Source organism: Callionymus lyra, chromosome 3 (assembly GCF_982586985.1).
Source record: "Callionymus lyra chromosome 3, fCalLyr1.hap1.1, whole genome shotgun sequence".
Classification (NCBI taxonomy): domain Eukaryota; kingdom Metazoa; phylum Chordata; class Actinopteri; order Syngnathiformes; family Callionymidae; genus Callionymus; species Callionymus lyra.
The window spans coordinates 29,598,776-29,614,109 of NC_141820.1; the positions used below are offsets into that span (position 1 = coordinate 29,598,776).

Sequence of the window (15,334 nt, forward strand, 5' to 3'; positions counted from 1 at the left end):
ACATAAACGTAAATACGTACCATTACATTAACAGCACAACTGGAAGTGTAGTTAATGTTTAAAACTAGTATTGTTTCCTATACAAGTGTTGTGTCCTTCACAAGTGTCGTTAAATACATGTTTAAATGCACCTGAAGTCAGATCCAGACACTCGTTTTGTTTTGACACTCCATTGGAACACGGAAGTAGGCCAGGTAAACTTTGAATACGTCGACCGGTGTAACAAGTCACCTCACGACTACGTCTACTAATATTGACGTGTGGCTTTTAAACTTCATTATTTTCCATCACACTATTATTTTTATTTTTAAAAGTGACCGATGAGCGTCTGACGTTGACCGTCATGGCCGGAGGACGAAAGTCCTTCTAAAGCGACCTGTGAGCTGCAGCGACCGCGTTCTCAAGGTACACGACTTATACTTAAACTTCATCGAAGCATGTGTGTCCCAAATAATCGTCTTTTTTTAAAAACAATTAACACATTTCTCGGAATAAACTAGTTTAAAGTACACAGCTGTAGGTGACCAACAATTACGTCACCATTAAACAAGTGAAACACGCCATTGTTTGAACAGGTATTGTCCGAAGTTCATCTTTTACTAGTTTAAACGTCAGTTGCTTTGCTCAACTAAAATTACCCTTTATTGAATTAGAACTCAACTTACTGTTGGCTAATAACTTTAAATAATAATATTAATAAATAAATAAAAGTTGTGTGAGTGTTGGCTTTAAATTGCACCATTCTGGCATTTCCAGCTCTTAATAAATACATTTTATTTACTGTTATGGCGCTAATCATATTCAAAATATTAAATACCACTTTATGTCTAACCAAAGCTTTCAGTTGTTGACACTGACTAAGGAGGAAGTAACGCGCAACAATGGAAGCCTATTGTATTAAATGTCAACTCCATTTATATTCCAACTGTTTCCTGACGTAGATATTCACTCACTGGCCATTTCTTTAGCTCCACCCTGCTGCCAGCAGTGACTTCTCAAGTTGTCCTTAACGTTCCCAAACAAAGAGAGAGGGAGAGAGGAAAAAAAAGTTTCCCTGAAGTCACCAGGAAGTCACCTTGACCGCTGGTAGAATCAGATCAAATGGAAAAATAGAACATGAACTTCACGTAAAAGATGGGAAGTTGGTTCATCACCTTTTTGTTAATAGTGCAGGGAAATAATATTGTTACTGTTACCGATCATTATAGAGTTTTCAAATGATCACTTGATTAACATGTACACTTCAGATTCTGTCAATGTTCAGTTGCTGAAACCAGACGCACCTTGGCTAGTGCTGAGAAGTCCTGCCATAAAATTGTAATTTCCTCTCGCTAGTAGGTGACATTAAGGTGCAAACCCCTACAAACTCTTAATCTTTATTCTGCAGTACTATATGCCATCATGTATTATTTGTCATCCCAAAAAAAATAGTATTTGATATACAGTACAGGCCGAGGGTTTGGAAAAAACAATTATTTTTCTTTGTTTTTGATTATTTTCATAATAGATATTCACTGAATGCGTCTAAAATATGAACGAATACATGCAGAATTATGTACTAAACAAAAAGAAAACTGTCAAATAACTAAAAACTTGACTAATATTCTAGTTTCTTCAAAGTAGCCACCTTTTTTTCTCAGATGTCTGCTATGCCTTTGCCCTTCTTTTGAAGACCTTCAGTGACCTTTAGTCACCTGACATGGTTCTTACTTCACATGTGTGCTTAGTGGGATTTTAGGCCTTATTAATGGGGTTATTAATTGTGTTGTTCAGAAAACAGGTTGATACAACCTTATCATTCTTTTGATGGAAAGAAGCAATCAGCTAAGAAAAGAGAAATGAGTTTCATTACTTTGATAAGTTAAGATCAGTCAGCCTGAAAAATGGCATGAACTTTGAATGAACCCAGAAGGTGTGACCAAACCTTTCCCTTGTACTGTATATGTTTGGGCTGTGCTCTAAAAATATTTGACACATACAGATAATTAAGTATGGTGCTTTTCACCTTTTTTAATGCAAATTACTACTTTGTTACATGAGAGACAAATATATATATAATTTTTGATTGTATTCATTTAATGTATCAATAGTAGTTTAATATAATTAATCTAATATGACTACATGTTGTGGAATATCTATCACTTTATTTTCCACAAAGTTGTATTTCATGTAGTCTCTACTTGTTCCCCAGCATGATGGTATTGTCCAACTCATGGGCTGATAATATTTGTGTCTTACCCAGCAGGAGAACAGTCAGATCTCATGTAGTGTCCAGTCCGAGCAGACGCCTAACAACAGGGATAACATCGCCATGTCTGTGAGCAGCAACAATGTGAAGGACACGTCTGAGGCTGGGACTTTCCAGAGAGGTGGCCAGATTTTGCACTATGAGGAGCGCTGTGTGGACCCCCCACTGAAACTCCCAAAAAGAAAAACTGACGGGGAAAATGGGAACGGCGTAGATTCTGAAACCACAGGATTTATCGTGAAAACAGCAGAGCCTGCACCTGCTGCTCAGACTTGCAATCCCTGTTCTACGCCGCAGAGCTGCAGGAGCTTCATGTGCGGAGTGCTGACCTGTGGCCTGTACAGATTCTGTTCCCGCCCTCCCTGCATCACACAAAACACCAGCCCGTCTAGTGAGCCTGAGAGACAGAGTCTCCGTGGAAACGTCCCAGCAGACCACCAAGAGGTGGACAGTCAGGACTGGCTGAGCGATATTCGCATCGGCGGTGTGAAAGTGGAGGCTCCTCAGGAGTATTTAAACATGGAGGAGAACTTCCTATCGGTCGCCGTCAGACAGTCCAGCTACTTGTCCCTGCAGGACTCCATGGTGTCTTATGGGTCGGACGAGAGCGAGGAGAATGTGGACGCTCTGATCACCAAGAAGCTGCTAGAGCTCTATTCCGAGTATCAAATCGAAGAACTGGCCCGCTGCACCTCGGACTCCGTATTCCGGAAAAAGAGCAAAGATATCAACCATCTCATCAGCTCTCTGGCTGAGGAGCACAAGATGCACGAGCAGGAGGCGGAGTGTCGGCTGGTACGAGGGATTATACGCATCAGCACTCGCAGGAGCAAGAAGAGGCCGCCTCGCCCGGAACTGACCCTCTCTGACAGCGGCAACGAGACCATGAAGGAAAGCAGCTATGTTTCCTTCTCCAACAACAGTATGTTCACATTTCTTAAAACCTTCCTAATCTAAACATCCCAGATCACGCTTATTTATTTGAAACAGATGACCATAAGTCCGATCCACACATCCAGATATCTGAGCAGACCACCTCTGATAAGTTCGCCAGGGAGATGTGGCGAAACAATAAAGGTAGGAAATGAAAGTTCACTCACAAAAATATCAACGCTGCCTTTTACGTATTACCTAGACTGATGTTTGAACCCTTCTGCTTCAAAATTAAATGATTTTACTAGAATTGTCATGTATTTTGTTTTAAGGCTGCAAGAAATTAAAACGTTTTATTAGATAGACGGCTCATGTGGAGAAGTTTGAAGACAGTAATTTTACTTGCACAGCTTTACAACCGTTTTTAACGTCTGTTGTATTTCATCCATGCAGGCGCTCCCTCAGACTCTCACACAGAAACTCTTTCGTCTGGTTTGCAAATGATTTACACTTCTGTCACTACTTGATCTTCATCGAGCACCAATTTAGAAGTGTAAAGGTCTCCTCCGACTTTGAAGGTACTTTTCTTGAAGGAAGACTCAGGACTTGGCCTCTTTTTTTTGATTGAAATATCCGTCTAAGATGGTGTCTCATGAGTTGTAATGTCACCGTGAATCATCTTTTGAAGGACATTGACATTTTGATCTTTTTAATTGCAAAGAAGCTCACCTGACTGCTGCCTATGATGGATGATGACTTCAACATTCTATTTTCCTGTGTTTTCCACTTGTATAATTACCCTGTCATAGAGGGTACTTGTTTAAGCTCTACTGCTTTTGTAGTTTTGTTTTAAGTTTATTAAATGTATCTTCTTCATTTTTTACAAACTGATTGATATATGCTCATGTCATCTTTCTTATTATGAAGAGAAAATAAGTGCCATCACTATTATGATTAATTCACGACTAGTACTCCCTTCTTATGTTGACATTATTGAGCATCACGAGTAGCAATTGTAGTCATGAGACAGAAAAGGCTTTTTTTTAAATATTGTACTTTAAGGTAAACTAATGTGTTGATTTAAGTGTGTCTTAAGTTGATCTTGGACCTCTATTGTACTCATCAGTATGTGTATATGTTTGTACAAAACTCTTTTTATTGAAATATTTACACTAGAAAATGTGCTTAAGCCCCACCCACTGAAAACACTTTGTTTTTCTGGAGATAAAATCTCATTTACCATAACCACACCCACCCCTCACACTTGGGTAATCATTGAGGGTGGTCACCGTGAATCATACATTCCGGAAGTCTCCACCTCCAAGGTAATCGTTGTATAAACAAAACGGGTGTGATTACAGCTGGCCATTACATCATAATGGACTCTGCTCTCGTAACCTCTCGTTCCCCGAGATGAACCCTAACTTTATAAAGTAATGGAGGAAGACTTCAACATTTGAAACATGTTGGCGAGTCATGAAAGGTGGGTTTGACATTAGTTTCCCTTTAACTTTGTCTTCACGTCTGGATGTACCTTTGAATATCTTTCTGACATTCGCAATAAAGTACTTGAAGAGTCTCTGTGTTCGTGTCGACCATCACCATGGCATGGAAACTTTACAACAAAGACCAGTTATTGTGAAGAAGGGTGATGGTTGGGAATCTAGAGAACTTCACCTCACTGTGGTTTTATTTCAGTTGGTAAAAGATGGATCACTGAGAATGCTTTAAGCAAAACTACTTTTAATTGTAGTTCTGTGTTTGAGTTTAACTATGTACACTTTTATTCAACCTCAAAAAGTGTTTCCTCTGGCCATTGTAATGCCTAACTTAATATATTGTTGAAAATTTACATCCAATTGCACTTTTTTGCCTTTTTCCATAAGCAACTAAGGCTATTTAAATGGTTACTGGTGATCTTTAAGCCATACAAAACAGATTTAAGTTAGTAAGTAATTTTTATTTTTATAGCGCTTTTCCAGACCAGGGTCACAAAGCGCTTAAACAATCAAAACAATATTCAATAAAGTATATACTTTAAAGATCAAGATAAAACTGATAACACAACAGGAGTTCTAGAAAATCAAGGAAAAGCCTGAACAAATAAAAACGTCTCAAACTATTTAGAACCTACAGTCTAAGTAAGTCCTAGTATAAACATTACACACTTATGGAGATGCTTGTTTTAGTTACTAGAGACCTTAGTTAATCATTTTATGGTTATCAAATTTTAAATTCACTGGGGATAAATTAATTAATAATATGTTTAATCTTAGTTTAGTTTAAAGTGTATATCTATATATATAAATTATGTAAGCCTTACTTAAATAATTTATTTTAATACTATTTCCTTTACCTGTTTATGGTCAGTTTTTAAAAATAATCTTCCATCTTCTATAAGAACAAATTCAAACTAATAATTTAAGTGAATAATTGTTTGTTTTTGTATTACTTCTCTATACCTGGCTGTACACACGTATTACATGTTCCGAGACAGTAGGGGGCGACGTACGCTGTCTTGTATCTCGAAGAAGAACGACAAGGAAGTAAGTTCTAGAAAACGAGCGTGACTGCTGTGCCTTCGTTGCTGCTGATTCATCCACTGTTCGCTCCACACCAGACACTTCTGTAAGATGGGTGACGAGGAGAAGTACGATGGCATGTTGCTGGTCATGGCTCAACAGCACGAAGGAGGAGTGCAAGAGGTAAACTTGGCGTGAGGACAAACCTGGCGTTGAATCTAGTTCAAGCTAATGCTAACAGCGTGCAGTCGTATATAACGTTCTTTCGTTAGCTCCTTATATGCAGCACTCTTTATTGAGCGGAGCAATCGTCTCTTTTCTAATATTTGAATGAACAAAAAAATGTCTTTATAAAAAACGGGGGAATAAATGGTCCTGCCATTGTATTAAAAAGACAGGCTAAGGTTGCTAAGGTAACAATTTCAAACACGGCACAGCTTTGTTACGAGAACAGGTGCTGAGACTAAATGTTTGTTTTTTATCCAAGGTTAGTTGCAATTTGAATAATTGTTTCTTTTTTTAGGTTTAATAATTGTAATGTTGATTTAAAAAAATGTCCTTGCTTAAAGTAAACACTGCTGTGATAAAATGAATTCTTTCAACAGATGAGATGTTAAACCGTATTTTCTTCCTCCATCTCAACAGCTTATCAACACATTCTTCAGTTTTCTTCGTCGCAAAACAGACTTTTTCACCGGCGGTGATGGCGATTCGGCTGAAAAGGTTTCTAAACACAACGTGTATCCGGCCATTTTCATCAAAGTAAACTTTGTCGTCCTTTTCTTCAGCTAGTGAAAGATTCCTTTGCCCAAAACCAGAAGTTGGCAATGGACGCTCATAACGAAAAGCAAGAGAAGGAGAAGCAGCAAAAGGTGAAAAGAGAGGCCAAATTGGCAGAGGAGAAGAAGAAAACGACAGATGAACCAAGAATACAGGAAATCACTGATGAAGAAGCTGCAAAGCTCCAATCTGAACTTGACAAGGTAAAGTATCGTCATACATTTACAACACTGCAGTATTCTTTATTTGACATTTTCTGTCTTTAGAAAAAGAGAGAAGAGAAAAGTACGGTAGAAAATGAGTCGTCAAACAAAATGGATGAAGACAAAGGCGTAAGTTAACCTCTTCATACCTCTATAGGAGAAGTTTGTTTGTTCCTTCCGGGTTGCGTGGGTATACTCCAAGCACTCCGATTTCCTCCCACTGTCCAAAAACATACAGAAGTTGATTGGGAACTCATGGAAATTGTCCTTGGGTATGAGTGTGTGTGTGAATGGTTGTCTGTTTGTCAAAGGTGTCCCCCACATCTCGCCCTATGAAGCAGGGTTAGGCTGAAAGTGATTGAGCGGCACAGAAAATGAATATATATATATATATATATATATATATATATATATATATATACACACACTTGCTGAATGTTGGAAAATGGCAAAAATCATGTCTGTGATTGGTTTATCTAGTAACATATGACCTCTTCAACCTAGCCTCGTTATTTGCCTGCTCCCCTTGCACAGCAAGTCCAAACAGTAGATGATGATGCATCAACTAACCGTTTAATTAACTAATTAATTTAATTAATTAACTGTCCGTTTGTGTGTGCAGTCAGACTCTGGAGAGGAGGATGAGAAGGACAAGGGAAAACTGAAACCAAATGCAGGAAATGGAGCAGACCTGCCCAATTACAAGTGGATACAGACGCTCGCTGAAGTTGACGTGAGTTAGTTTTAATGTATTTCAGTTTCAATAGAGTTGTTTGAATTATACGTTCTACAGCATATGTATTGTCATTTAATTGGTTGACATTTCAATAGTAAATAAAAGGGAATATGACTGAGATAAGAATGCTCTGATTGGGTCCGATGCTGTGGATCACCGATACCGATCATGAGAGCGGGTCATATTCCGCCAGTGATCAGTGATGGGATGTCAGCTGATTTTTAACGGTGGTTGTCCGAAGCACCACTAGAATGACTCATGTTATATCATTTTTAAATACATTTTGCTTAAATATTTGAGAGCATATGCATGAGATCAAATTCAAACATTTCTGCTTTTGTAGAATTACCCTGTTTTTTGTATAATGAGCTTTTAATCATCCGCATTTGCTTTAAAACTACCTAGAAACAGACATTCTTATTTGTGCAGGCTTTACCCTGACTTTCAGGGACTCCTGTGTCTCGATCTTTTAAGTATATATTTTAACTGTATTGTTTGATTGTTAAAACGCTTTGTGACCCTGGTCTAGAAAAGGAGCTTTAGAAATAACCATTACTTACTTACTTACTTTTAATATAATCTGTTTTCTGAAAACCTGCAGATTTCAATACCATTTGAAGTGAACTTTCGCCTCAAAGCCAGAGATGTGGTCGTGGACATTCAGCGACGTTCACTCAAGGTTGGCCTGAAAGGTCATCCTCCTCTTATTGAGGCTCCGTTGTACAACGAAGTAAAGGTGGAGGAAAGTTCCTGGCTGCTGGATGATGGGAAGCTGGTCATCATCCACCTAGAGAAGGTAGAAGGAGAATGTTCTATTCTGCAGTCATGGTGCAAACTGAAGTTACTTTGTTTCTAGATTAACAAGATGGAGTGGTGGAGCAAGATCATAGATTCAGACCCAGAGATCAACACCAAGAAAGTCTGTCCTGAGAATTCCAAGGTGGGTCATGAAAGGATAACAAGTTTCTAAGCTCCTGACTGGCTTTTGTTCGCTGTGTTTCAGCTGTCAGACCTGGATGGAGAGACGAGAGGAATGGTTGAGAAGATGATGTATGACCAGAGGCAGAAGTCCATGGGTTTACCAACATCTGAAGAGCAGAAGAAGCAAAATATCCTGAAAAAGTAGGTGTTTAGTGTTACCTATAGTGTTTATTATTTAAATTAATAATTAAGTAATTTGTATTTATATAGTGCTTTTCCAGACCAACTGAGAACAACACAGGAGTTCAATTAAAGTGTATTTAAGAAGGATCTAAAATGACAACAATAAAATGTGTTTTAGCTATGAGTGAAAATATCAGTTAACTAATCACTTTGCCCTAAATGTCCATAGATATGAACTAGAAGTTTAGCTAGTGAGGCCCTCGTTTCTGCAGGATATCCTCCACTACTGCAGAGGGCAATAGAGAGCAATTTGTTGGCCACAATGGAACGGTAGAGGAAGATATTCTTTCAGCAGAGCAAACGTTTTAAAGGGCTATGGCCAGCAGATAAACCTTCAAAACATTTCTTGGTTTGGTAATTTCACATTTGTTTATTTTGGAATCCTGCTGTGAAGAAACACAACCTTTGCTCATGTCTCACTCTGATATCTGTGTAGGTTCATGGCCCAGCACCCAGAGATGGATTTCTCCAAAGCCAAGTTTAGCTGAAAACTGCCCCCATTACTCACCTGGGATGAATTGGATTATTAACCCTGGCCAGGAAGAGGCGGAAGATCAGAAATGCCTGCTTCTCTTGTACTGAGACAACCCCGGACTCTCATCTGGACCCTGACATCTTGAACCCATAATGCTTCTGCAATTCATCTCTGATCTTTGACTCCGTAACGCCCATAACTATCCTTGAGTTATTGTCATATCTTAAAGGTAGTTTCCTTTTCAAACAACTTTTAGCTATTTGAATAAAATATGGATTCATGATTATGTTAAATTACTCCATTTTAACTTTTGTTCAACGCTCACGCAAGAGTGTATCCTGGACTTAATGACTGGTGTATGAGATTTTGTTCACACTTTTGTTTTCACTAGTCTTGAGTCCCTGTTCTTTTTATATTATTAAATACACCCAAAATATTGTATTTGCTTGTTTATTTAATCATCAATTATGATAAATGCAATTATGTTTCACTTGACATGGAGTTTTATTTTGAGAGATTGTCAACTAGGAAAACAAGCAAAATTATAATGTTCTCGTTGAACATATTAACCTGATCGTCACATGGTATCAGTTAATAATACTGATCTTACAACACCTGACGTGTATAGAGGGGGGAAGAACTCGCGAATAAAAAATAAGTGACTTTCAGATTGTGGAACATCACTTTACAGATCAGGAAAGGGAAACGGAGTGAGTAAACATATAAATGCTTTACAGGTGGTTGACCTTAACCAGAATCCAATATTCAAGTAAACGCACTCTTTCAGAAATCAAAATTAAATATTTTTCTGGCCTGAGCTATGTCACAAACTTACTATTGGTTGACTTCCACACAATTTCTGTTATTTATTGAAGGCTGTTACAACGATGCTAGGGTGTCTGAAATAAGTAAGATAATAACCTCTGGCTAATGGATACTTTAAACTTGTGATGATCCTGGTCCAAAAATTAGTCTACCATCGTCATTAGAGAATGCACCAAAAAACGTCTATTCGTTATGGACGAAGGTTATGTGCAAAATGTTGTTGTGACCCAGAAAATAATAAAAAATAAAAACGTGAAAAAAGACTATTTTTTTTAAATATAATCTTAAGTGTAAAGTTTCGAGCCTTTGTCTCCATCTGCTGGCCATAGTGCTTCATTGCCACGTCCTTAAATCTTCGGAAACTAACAAAACAAGTAAAATACGTATTGTATGTTTCATAGCGTGTATTGATGGAAAATATACCTATTTTGTTATGCATCGTATTAAATCTTTATGTATTAAATGCGTGTGTATAGTTGAAAGATACGTGTCGAATTTAAAACGCGCACATCAACATGTTTGCTTCAGTAACATCCACATTAAAATGGAGCTGGCATGAGAGGATGAAGAGAGACATCCTCCATGTTATTTTTATCAGTTGCCACAAATGAATCGACATCTTGACAGTTTCCTAACGCAAATGACCCACTTTTACCACACGATGGCGCTACTCTGCAAAATTCCAACTTCCGATTCAACACACAAGACTGACACTTCAATGAACAAACAGTAGACGTTTGCTTAAATATAACTGATTATTTAAGTAAGTAATACAAATACTATACAAATAAATAAAAGAGTAATACAATTTGTAAAATGATCCAAAAAAGACAAATCATTGCATCCATAGCTAACACAACGATGCTAAGTTTGAGATTATTGTCCAATACTGTCTATGCAGTGGCAAAACAACTACATTGACATTTTAAATACTTAAATTAATTAAGTAAATTAATTAGAATATCAGTTAAAAAAGTAATATTGACTACTTATAAATCTTGACACACTTACTGTTGTACCGACCACTCCTGTTGTTGTTGACTTTAGCAACAAGCTAGCAGCTAGCTCATAAATGGAAGATGGAGGAATATTGTGCTAAGTAAGTAAGTAATATATATTTATATAGCGCTTTTCGAGACCAGGGTCACAAAGCGCTTTAACAATCAAAACAATACTCAAAACAGTACATACTTCAAAGATCAAGACAACACCGAGAACAACACAGGAGTTCGAGAAATTCAAGGAAAAGCCTGAACAAATAGAAACGTCTTAAGATGTTTCTTAAAGGAGTCAGTAGATCCATCAAGCGCAAAGAGAGAGGAAGATCGTTCCAAAGCTTAGGAGCAACAGCCTGAAAAGATTTCTCTCCTCTGGTCCTGAGCCGTGTGCGTGGAACCATAAGTAGATTCTGATCCACAGACCTCAGAGCCCGAGCTGGGGTGTAAGGCTGGATCAGATCAGTGATGTAAGGAGGAGCCTGACCATGAATAGATCTGAAAGTAAGAACCAGAATTTTAAAGTTGATCCTGAAAGAAACTGGAAGCCAGTGAAGAGTTTTAAGGACCGGAGAAATGTGAGTTCTTCTACTAGAGCGGGTCAGAATTCTCGCTGCAGAGTTCTGAATCAACTGCAGGCGAGACAGCTCCTTCTTGTTAAGACATGAAAACAAACTGTTACAATAGTCCAGACGAGAAGAAACAAACGCATGGATTACAAGCTCCAGATCATGTTGTGACAGCATTTTCCTAAGTTTAGAGATTTTTCTCAGTTGAAGGAAACAGTTTCTGGTCAGTTTTCTACAGTGTTGAACAAGAGACATGTCTTTATCAAATACAACACCCAGGTTTCTCAGGCTCAGTTTGACAGACTGACCTAAGTCACCCAAGTACTGACTCAACCCTGGAATCGTATCATCAGGAGCAATCACCAGAGTTTCAGTTTTGTCCACATTAAGCTGTAAAGTGTTTTCACTCAGCCATTGTTTGATTTCTAGCAAACAATTGACTAAGCTGTTCAGCCTTTGGGGCTCAGTTGGGTCAAAAGAGCAGTAGAGCTGGATGTCATCAGCAAAAATGTGATAAGAAACATCTGGAAATCTCTGAATGATTTTACCAAGGGGAATCAAGTACAGCAAAAACAATAAAGGACCCAGAACAGAACCTTGAGGGACTCCACACAACAGATCTGCCGATTCAGACCTCATTTGATTGGCAGATACACTAAAACTGCGCCCAGAAAGGTAAGATGAGAACCATTCTAACACAGACCCAGACAGTCCCACTTCATCCCTTAGTCTTCTCAGCAGGATCTGGTGATCAACTGTGTCAAAGGCTGACGACAGATCCAAGAGAACCAGAACAGTGAATTTACCAGAGTCAGCCGACATCATGATGTCACTGGACACTTTCAGTAAAGCTGTCTCCGTAGAGTGATGTTTACGGAAGCCAGACTGAAACTTCTCATGGATGTCGCTCTGATCCAAGAACAAAGACAGCTGCTCGGACACCACCTTCTCCAAGATCTTGGACAAGAAAGGGAGCTTAGAAATAGGCCTGAAATTACTGAGGTCAGTTGGGTCTAAGCCTGTTTTTTTGAGCAGAGGCTCCACAATGGCATGTTTAAATGCATTGGGAAAAACCCCTGTGGAAAGGGAGAGGTTCACCATATTGGTAACCCAGGGGCCAATTACATCAAATACTTTGATAAAAAGCCTACAAGGAAGGACGTCATCTGAGCAAGAGGAGGGTTTCATCTTGTTCACTAGTGCTGAAATATCACCCAAAGATACAGCAGAGAAGGATGACCAAGAGGAGGAGATGGGCTCAGAGACAGTAGGGGTTCCCAACAAAGGGGGAGAGATTTTCTCTTTGATCAATTTAATTTTGTCAATGAAAAATCTGAACAATGCATTGCTGTCAGCTTCACAGAAGACCGGCGTGATTTGAGGAGCAGGAGACACGAGAGAATTAATCGTGTCAAACAAAACTTTGGGGTTTTTCCTATTTGCTGCTACCAGTTTTCTGATGTAATCAGATCTAGCAGTTTCTACCATCTCATTGCTAACGTACGAAACAGAATCTTCTGTTTGTTTTATCATACTTCTGTGGACTCACTTCTGGTCCTCACAAATGAGGGGTGAGCGTCTCCACACTCTTTAAAGCTCAGAGGTTTGCTAACAAGTGTGGCGTGCAGGCGTCACGCGGGTGAAAGTTGCGTCTCCATTAGATGTGATGTACATTAGCTGCTGCGGCTCAGCAAGTGCTGCTAATGTGTGAAATTGCTCATGGGCTTCAAAAACAACTTCTCGATCCAGTGTCTTCGTGAGTCAACCCTTTGTTAATGACCATGTTTTGGTTTCTGTCCACTTTCCTGCACGAAACACACTTGTGACAAACATTTCCTTTTCCTGTTGACAAACACACAGGGATCTATACAACAATATATATTTATATATAAGATAAGTTTGGTTGTTTTTTTCATTAGTGTGGCTAAAAAACAGTTACAATCCTACTTTTGTGTTTGGTTCCATTCTCTGTAAATATGTGTCTATTTGAAAATGTAAACTTGTATGGAAGTGAATCAGTGCCGTCCGAATATTGAATGGTTGAATTTATTTTTTCAAATATTAAAAGGTTGAAGTAACTTTTGTCAAGCGATGTCATGTTTCGAATCATCTCATATCTGCTGAGACTGACTGTCTTTATAAAGTTTGTTCTTTGAAAAAATGCAATTTCTTATTATAAGTGTAGAAATGTTTTTGCTTTTGAACAGAAAAATGGGAGACATTAAGAAACCTCTGTGTTCTCTGGCTTGTTGAATAGGATCATTATTGGATTGAAGCAGTTGGTGATGTGATCAGAAATGAGATTAAAAAGGAGATTATTGACCACCTTGTTTTCTGGAGAAAATGTATTAAAAAAAGAAGAGACATAATTCAGAAACATGTAGAGAACCAGACTGAGGAGCAGAAAGAAAGAAAACAGGAAGAAAAAAGGCAGAATAATATCTGACGTACACTTGAGTCATTGACTTTATCTCTACAGAAATAAAACAGTTTCTACTTTTATTCCAGGTCAATGGTTAACTTTATTAACACTGAAAATGGAAACTGTTGTGAACTCATATGATTCACACTATTTTCATGCAATTCAGCTAAAACATAATTATTCCTTCATTCAATTGACTTTTTCACTTTTATCAGTTAATTTTCACAAAACCTGGCACTTTTTAAAATATTACCATCACATTGACATAGTTTAAAGGCATATAAAAGCATAAAAATCTTTGTTTTTTAACTTTTAAAATGACTGGCAAGTTGTTTCCGAAAACAAACCAAAGTGAAATAAGACGAAAAAAAAATCAAATTTCACAAAAGTCACCTCACTATTACCTGTTTTTTTGATTAGCAATCCATTCGGTCCAAGCTAAAGTGGAGTCTAGTGGAAACTACATTAACGTTTCATTATATGTCAGTTTTCACGCCATTTGCGTCACTATTGTTTCCTTGTCCACCGTCAACGCTTGATGTCGGCAACTCTCCGATGGTGAGCTCCACAGCTTCTCTGACTTGATTCCATTTTTAGCCAAAGCACAAGTAAATAACCAGACAGACAAAAGCCAATTAACCTTGTGACTGTAAACACTGACGTTTTTCTCGAACACTACAAATGTGTTTAGGGCGGCCCCTCGACCCCTACTGACTATTGGGGACTGTGGGAAGAGTTTCAGATTTCTTGGCACACACATCTCAGAGGATTTCTTCTGAACTACAAACACCACTACAATAGTCAAGAAGGCCCAGCAGCTACTTTACAACCTGGAGGAGAAGCTGCTGCTCCATCGAGAGTGTGTTGTCCTACTGCATAACCATAGGGTTTGCAAACTGCACTACAGTGGACAGGACAGTTCTACGGAGGGTCATCAACACTGCCCAAAAAATCACCGGCTGCCCTGCGCCCACCCTGAATGACATCTTCACCTCTCGCTGCCTGGGAAGCCAACACCCTGAACCCTTGCTAACCTGTTCACCTGCTGCCCTCCGACAGTTCAGGTCCCTCAAAACTCGCACAAACAGACTCAAGAACAGTTTCTACCCCTCAGCTAGACGTGAACTGAATAAACACAAATAAGGATCAATAAAGACATTTGTTCACACCACACCTCAGAGCACCTTGAAATTGCAGTTTTAATAACGAGACAATATTATAAAACCTCTAACCTGCTTCTCTATTTATCGGTACACATCTTTGTTTCTTACTTTTTATACATCTTTTTAACCCTTCTTTTATATTTTTACTTGAAATGTGTGTCCTAAATGAAATTAAAATATAACAAATATTGAATAATTTAAATGAATTCAACCTTTCAATATATGAAAAAAATAAATTCAACAATTCAATATTCTGATGGCATTGATATACTTCCATAAACTTCAAATGAAAAAGTCAAACTTTTCACTTTCCTTGCAAATGTATGTGTGAATGGCTGTAAAAAGCAATACCGAATTTC

General features: G+C 38.3%; 2 protein-coding genes across 3 annotated transcripts; both read left to right on the plus strand.

The window, feature by feature from the left end:
- Window positions 1–199: 199 nt before the first annotated feature.
- Window positions 200–4,650, plus strand: kdf1b (keratinocyte differentiation factor 1b). Of its 2 annotated transcripts, none has more exons than XM_087785919.1 (4): window positions 200–405; window positions 2,243–3,170; window positions 3,239–3,325; window positions 3,575–4,650. In XM_087785919.1, exons 2-4 carry the CDS (start codon window positions 2,312–2,314, stop codon window positions 3,646–3,648), a joined length of 1,020 nt encoding a protein of 339 aa, XP_087642045.1. In that variant the 5' UTR covers window positions 200–405; window positions 2,243–2,311; the 3' UTR covers window positions 3,649–4,650. The 2 variants fall into 2 exon arrangements, with proteins under 2 accessions (XP_087642045.1, XP_087642044.1); XM_087785918.1 differs by having other exon boundaries at window positions 2,246–3,170.
- A 1,017-nt stretch (window positions 4,651–5,667) lies between these two features.
- Window positions 5,668–9,440, plus strand: nudc (nudC nuclear distribution protein). The gene is made up of 9 exons (XM_087787479.1): window positions 5,668–5,826; window positions 6,289–6,366; window positions 6,432–6,626; window positions 6,690–6,755; window positions 7,249–7,359; window positions 7,964–8,158; window positions 8,219–8,302; window positions 8,366–8,484; window positions 8,963–9,440. The coding sequence occupies exons 1-9, from the start codon at window positions 5,755–5,757 to the stop codon at window positions 9,012–9,014; spliced, it is 972 nt and encodes a 323-aa protein (XP_087643605.1). The 5' UTR covers window positions 5,668–5,754; the 3' UTR covers window positions 9,015–9,440.
- The last annotated feature ends 5,894 nt before the right edge of the window (window positions 9,441–15,334 follow it).

Bases quoted from the DNA above. Each gene is read 5' to 3' on its own strand.
- nudc (XM_087787479.1), top strand. From the start codon at position 5,755: ATGGGTGACGAGGAGAAGTACGATGGCATGTTGCTGGTCATGGCTCAA. The intron at 8,303-8,365 runs GTGGGTCATGAA...GCTGTGTTTCAG, and splicing joins TCTGTCCTGAGAATTCCAAG to CTGTCAGACCTGGATGGAGA. The intron at 8,485-8,962 runs GTAGGTGTTTAG...ATATCTGTGTAG, and splicing joins AAGCAAAATATCCTGAAAAA to GTTCATGGCCCAGCACCCAG.
- kdf1b (XM_087785919.1), top strand. From the start codon at position 2,312: ATGTCTGTGAGCAGCAACAATGTGAAGGACACGTCTGAGGCTGGGACT. The intron at 3,171-3,238 runs GTATGTTCACAT...TATTTGAAACAG, and splicing joins TGTTTCCTTCTCCAACAACA to ATGACCATAAGTCCGATCCA. The intron at 3,326-3,574 runs GTAGGAAATGAA...TCATCCATGCAG, and splicing joins GATGTGGCGAAACAATAAAG to GCGCTCCCTCAGACTCTCAC.